The following is a 6,689-nucleotide window of genomic DNA, read 5'->3' on the forward strand; positions in this document are numbered from 1 at the left end:
ACATGCTTGCAATGATGTTTAAATGCCACTTCTGACAATTTCCTGTTCTGCTTTTGAAGTTGAGCGGCAGAAAGCTGCTGAGATTAAACAAGAGGCGAAGGCTCAGGAAGAAGCATTGAAGACCCTCGAGGAAATCAGGAACAACGAGAAGGCGTTTTATGAAGAAAGTACCAAACAACTGCACTTGAAGATGGAGGAAGAGAAGAAGAACTTTCAGCGAGAGCAGGCGGTAGCACTAGATTGCAAACTGAAAGAGCAGAAGGAATTAATGGAGAGACAGTTTCAATCAAAAGCTGAGATGATGGAGGAGCAAATCGAGACCCTGAGGAAGCAACAAGAATCTGCCAGCTCCTCCACTAATTGGGAAAATTTTGCTTCAATAGCTAAGGGTGTATTAGACACTGTAATTAATGCTTATGCATCACATAAAGCCATGAAGCTGTTGACCAAGATATAATCCTCCAATACATTACCCCAGGTTAGAACAGGTATTGTTTTGCTACATATTGGGGTGTATTTTAGCCTTTATTGCATAACTGATCACATGCCCTTAATATAGCCTACGCAATCTTAATTCTGCTGTCGTAAAATAGGATCAAATTGAGCATGGGCTGTTGTTTCTTGAGGGACAGAATTGAAAGGGAGGGATAGTTTCTCAATCTTAGGTTGATTCTGGAGTTGAGTGGATTGGTTTATGAGGAGAGACTGAGTAGACTGGGATTATATTCATCAGAATTTAGAAGAATGAGGGGGGATCTTCGAGAAACATATAAAATTTATGAAGGGAATAGATAAGATAGATGTAGAGAGGATGTTTCCACTGGAAGGTGAAGCTGGCACAAGAGGACATAGTCTCAGAATTAGGGAGAGCAGATTTAGGATTGAATTGAGAAGGAACTTCTTCACTCAGAGGGTTGTGAATCTGTAGAATTCCCTGCCCAGTGAAGTAGTTAACACTACTTCAGTAAAGGTTTTTAAAGCCAAGATAGATTTTTTTTTGAACAACAAAGGTTATGGTGAGTGTGCAGGTAAGTGGAGCTGAGTCCATGAAAAGATCAGCCCTGATCTTATTGAATGGCGGAGCAGGCTCAAAGGGCCGGATAGCCTATTCCTGCTCCTAGTTCTTATGTTCTTATGTCATCTAACTTTGGTTAGAGGCACGGAAGAGGATGCAACTTAGTTTAACAAGGAGGATGACAGAAATGGGGGGGGTTCACAGATCAGGAAAGAATTGAAAGGACAGCTCTCCTTTCTCAATGGAGGCTGAAGGCTGAGCAGGTGACCTAAGCTTGACGTGTGATTGGATATCCAGCATGGAAACAATCCAACAAGGCCTTGCTGATGCTCACATTCCTCCTATCGTCATCCCTCATGGTAACCATCTATAGGCTTCTCCCTGATATTGCTGTCTCGTTTCCTTTAAATGCATCGAGATAATTTAGGGTACACATTCTTCCCAATCTCAGGTTGGGAAGAGGTTTCCCTGTTGATGGCCTTGAGCTCTACTCTTCACCACAAAAGAAAACATTCTCCATCCAAACCTCTCATCATTTTAAAGGCCGCTGTTAGGTCAGCCCTCAATCTTCTCATTTCGAGATTGGTCTGACCCTGATCAGTTTAGTCAGACATTCTGAGCATCATCCTTGTAGCCTTTTCTGTAGCCTCTCCAGTGCTTCTACAATTTTTAAATAATGGTCAGACTCCCAAACTGCACTTTGGACTATGAGGTTCAGCACATCATTGCGGCTTGTCAATGTAGCCCTCAAGAAATAAAAACTCAGTCTTTAGCTAGCTTTACTTTCTGGCTTTGCTGATCTGTGTGGGGATTCTTAAATCCTAGATTCCTTTGTTCTTCCATTCCAGCGAGACGCCAGGATATAGGTGCCTTCCTCCTTATTCCAACAAAATGCATTTATTTGGATCGAACATCATTTGCTAATTATTTGTGCCTCTGCCAGTTTATTAATGCCTTCCTGTAAATTGTTACAACTCTCCTCAGGATTGACTATTCTGCTCACTTAGAATTTAGTTTTGAGGCATGCCAAAGTCTTTTTCCCTAAAGTGAATTGAAAAGAACATGATGCATAGCAGGGTGTAGATTAGAGTGGTGCTGGAAAAGCACAGCAGGTCAGGCAGCATCCGAGGAGCAGGAAAATCGACGTTTCGGGCAAAAGCCCTTCATCAGGATTAGAGGCAGGGTGCCTGCAGAGTGGAGAGATAAGTGAGAGGGGGTTGGGGTTGGGGAGAACGTAGCATAGAGTACAATAGGTGAATGGGGGTGGGAATGGAGGCGCTGGTCCTTGTGAAATATTACTTCCCAGTTTCGGTCACTCTGACTAACTCGCTTCACTTCACTCTAAGCTTTTCTGCTGTAAAACCAGTATGCACTCTATTCTGCCAAGCTTCCCCACCTTATTCGTTTAGTCTATTATGGGTCAACTGTTCAGGGCCTTTTTAAAAATCTAGATAACTCACATCTACTGCGTGACCATTCTCTGTTGTTTCTTCAAAACATTTAAGGTTGATCAAGCTTAAATTTCCATTCATGATCTATGCTGACGATTCATAATAAATCAAATGAAATCAATTCATTATCCAGTTCTTCATTTCAAGAAGTTTTCTCTCCTTTTGTGACATTTCCATTATTTATCCAACTGACTGGTCTATAAGTCACCAGATATATTTTGTCCCCTTTCTTAAATACTGGAGTTTTGAGTTCTCTGGCTTCTTCACCTTTCCCGAATGGGTTGTTAAATAAGATGCCTCTCCATCTCCATCCTGATACTCTTTTTTAAAATTCATGGATGCTATTCAGGTGGAAGATTATTGTCATCCAGGCCGTAAAGGCTAAAATCTAGGCTAGTACCATTCCCTGTCAACTACTTGAACATGGCTTTTGAGCGTTCATTCTGAAAGTATTGTTGCTGTGGGAATGGAGGAGTGGGAAACAACACATGAACACATCAGCCTTAAACCAGGAACGCCACCAGTTCCTTAATCTCCAGCTTATTTATTAATGGTAATCTTAACCCTGGTATCCCTCTAAACATCTACAATGAGCCTCAGTGGAAGCAATGCAGTGAGTCATCTGGCCTCACAGCCCCTTACTTTATAAGTGGGGGATCCTTCCTAAGTATTGAGCTGTCTCAGGGAAGCCCAAGTGTTGCTGTTTTAAAATGTTTTGTGCAAAGAGCACTTAGTCAGGCAAGTCTTACAGTTAAATGGTGTGTAAAATACACATGGACTAGTTTTAGGTGTGCTCATCATATTTTTGAACTGAATATTATTTTAGTGAATGAATATAACAGTGAACATAAGACACGGCTAGAAACATTCACCATTTCAAAACTAATTTTGGACATGACTGCTGTTGTTGATTTTTTTTGTGTGTGATTTTGTTGAGTTTTCTTTCATTAGAATAAGAAACTCAAAGCTACATTGGTGACGAGAAAATTGCTGGGATGGTAAAGATGGTGGATGGTGGCCTAAGACTACAAAAGGATATATGTGGGCTGTGGACTGATAAGTGGCAAATGGAATTCAATCCAGATAGGTCTGAGGTGATGCACCTGGGCAGCACAAACAGGCAAGGGAATACGTGATGAGCAGAAGTACTGAGGATCAGATGGGCCAGGGTATGTACACAGGTCTCTTAAGATATCAGGATAAAATGGTTAAGAAAACATGTGGGATGCTTCCTTTAAGAGCAGGGATGGATATGCTGGAATTTATAACATATTGTTTAGGTCACACCTGAATTTACCAGGATGTTGCCTGAGCTGGAGAGCTTTGGTTATGGAGAGAGATTGTACAGACTAGAGTGTTTCCCTTGGAGCAGAGGAGACTGGGGAAGGGGGGAAATGACGGAGTTACATAAAATTATGAGCGGCATAGACCGGAGGGAATCAATGACCAGTATAGATTTCAGGGAAGGGGAAGGAGATTTAGAGAGCATGTGAGGAATCGAGCTAGTTCAGTTTGGGATGAACTGGGGGGCCTGGATGAGTTGGACTGAAGGGTTTGTATTACTATATTAAAGCTTTCTCGCCCAGCGGGTGGTAGGAATCTAGAACACCTTGCCTGTAAAGAATGGTAGAGGAAGAAATCTATATGATATTGAAAACGTATTTCAATGTGCATTTGTGATGTCACACCTGACAAGGATGTGAGCAAAGTTCTGGAATGTGAGATTAAAATAGTTAGGTTGTTTTTAACTGGCACAAATTGATGGGCTGAATGGTCTTTCTCTATGTTATATACCTGCATAGCTTGAACATTTGGATAGGACACGTCTGCATTTTTATTGACAGAACGATAAAGTTCTGCTGTAATTACTCTGTCAGTATGTTCAGCGAGTTGTGGGAGTGGGGTTCAAAGCTCAATTCGACTCCAGTTTCACCCAGCGGCCAGGAATATTTTTATTGGAGGGTCAATAATGTCACTGGATGAGTAATACAGAGACCAAGGTGAATGCTTTGGACACACTGGTTCAAATCCCAGCCCAGCAGCTGCTGAAATCAGAAGCTAGTCTGTGATGGTGACTGTAGGCAACTACAAAAGCCACCTGGTTAGGGAAGGAAACTTGCTGCCCTTACTTAGTCTAGATGTACACAAGACACTAGACCCACAGCCATGGGGTTGACTCTGAACTGCCCTCTGAAATGTTTCTCCCATACTATTTAGTTGAAGGGCAGTTAGGGTTGGGCAGCAAATGGTGATCTTGCCAATGACACACTCAACCCCTGTAGGAATGTAGAAGAAAGAGGGTATAATGGGAAAGCACACTGGCATAGTTTTCCCCCCTCCTCCACCACACACACTCTGCCCCCTGTTCGTGCAGCTTACTCATTCGTACTCAGGTGAAACCAGGTCTGTTAATAATGTGACATGTCACTGTTTGATGTCACTGACAGAGTTCAGGAAGCTGAGGTTTGATGCAGTATGGCTGAACTCTGCCCTCAGCAATGACCTCTCATCATTGTTAGCTCCTGCATCCAAATCAATGCAGAGTTGTGACAAATCTCCCAGTGAAGGCAATCGCACTTACATCTGGTGTGAACACCTGAGTGAAGACCTGACCAGGGCTGAGAATCGTCTTACTATACCAGGTCATCATACCTCAGGTGAGGGGAGAGGTTAAGGAGGAGAGTCTTTCAGCCATGGATGGGAATTGAACCCACACTTTTGGCATTGCTGCTTCACAAAAACAGCCAACTGAGCTAACCAGTCTCCCCTAGGCTGAATATAATGGTGCTTTGTAAATTGGTTTTAAAAAGTGCATTTAATGCAGTACAATGTATTTATGATCCTTCTAAACAATGTTATACACTCTGCCTTTGTAACTGAGGTCATGTTGAGTTTGGACGACAGTATTTACCTGACTTGTTGGCAGCCTGCAAAGTCACAGTTGTATTTTTTTTTCCAAATACCTCTGCTTAGCTGCTGTCTGCAGTGAGAAGCTCTTTTCTCTGTTGTATGGCTCTCTCTAACTCTGGAAAAATTCCTGCCCCAGATTTTCTCTGAATCTGACATTATTATCTTGCAAAACTTTTCTCGTTCTGTTAAGATCACAAAATAAAATATTGAAAATGACATGAGTCTCCATTGTTTCCTTGCTTTATTTCTTGCAGATTAATATTATCTTCATAATGTACCTTCTCGTATCTGTTCACCTGTCCCACTTAGCCGCTCCTGTGAACCAAACTACGATAAGGTGGGAAATTCCATAAAATGGGATGAGAAATTGATCTTACACTCAGTCCAAGAGAGAGAAATGGCTGGAGGTCTGACTCAGCTGAAGAGTCATACAGTATGGAAACAGACCCTTCAATCCAACCAGTCCAGGAAAATCCACAGCATACCACACCACGTTATAGTCCAAAAGGTTTACAATATCTTGGGAGTACAGTACAAGCTTTCAGAGCACTGCTCCTTCATCAGTAGCTAGTGGAGTAGGACCATAGGGGACAGAATTTATAGTAAAAGACCATAGTGATATACACCACAATCCTAAACTAAACAAAAAACTGAAAGAACTTTGGATGTTGGCGATCAGAAATAGAAACCGAAAATGCTGGAAAAGGTGTGGCAGCATCTGTGAACAGTTAACGTTTCAGATTGAGTGACCTTTCCTCAGAAGTAAACTTGTCCCACCTGCCTGCACTTGGCCCATAACCCTCCAATCTTTTCCAACTCATGTCCTTATCCAAATTTTTTTTTAAACATTGTAACTGCACCAATATCCACCACTTTAGCTGGAAGTTAAACTACACAACAGGAACCACTCTTTGGATAAAACCTAGATTCTCTTTAAAGAGTCATAGAGATGTACAGCATGGAAACAGACCCTTCGGTCCAACCCGTCCATGCCGACCAGATATCCCAACCCAATCTCGTCCCACCTGCCAGCACCTGGCCCATATCCCTCCAAACCCCTCCTACTCATATACCCATCCAAATGCCTCTTAAATGTTGCAATTGTACCAGCCTTCACCACATCCACTGGCAGCTCATTCCATACACGTACTACTCTCTGCGTGAAAAAGTTGCCCTTTAGGTCTCTTTTATATCTTTCCCCTCTCACCCTAAACCTATGCCCTCTAGTTCTGGACTCCCCAACCCCAGGGAACAGACTTTGTCTATTTATCCTATCCATGCCCCTCATAATTTTGTAAACCTCTATAAGGTCA

The 6,689-nt window shown here is 42.3% G+C and overlaps 1 protein-coding gene across 2 annotated transcripts in view; it reads left to right on the forward strand.

Annotated features, from left to right (window-relative positions):
• Window positions 1-5,597, forward strand: part of LOC140455192 (guanylate-binding protein 3-like) — a 39,739-nt gene extending 34,142 nt beyond the window's left edge. For both annotated transcript variants that reach the window (XM_072549905.1, XM_072549906.1), the window contains exon 10: window positions 60-5,597. In XM_072549905.1, the coding sequence (XP_072406006.1) occupies window positions 60-457 (398 nt within the window). In that variant the 3' untranslated portion in view covers window positions 458-5,597. The remainder of the gene's footprint in view (window positions 1-59) is intronic.
• The last annotated feature ends 1,092 nt before the right edge of the window (window positions 5,598-6,689 follow it).

Source organism: Chiloscyllium punctatum, chromosome 30 (assembly GCF_047496795.1).
Source record: "Chiloscyllium punctatum isolate Juve2018m chromosome 30, sChiPun1.3, whole genome shotgun sequence".
NCBI classification, from domain to species: Eukaryota; Metazoa; Chordata; class Chondrichthyes; order Orectolobiformes; family Hemiscylliidae; genus Chiloscyllium; species Chiloscyllium punctatum.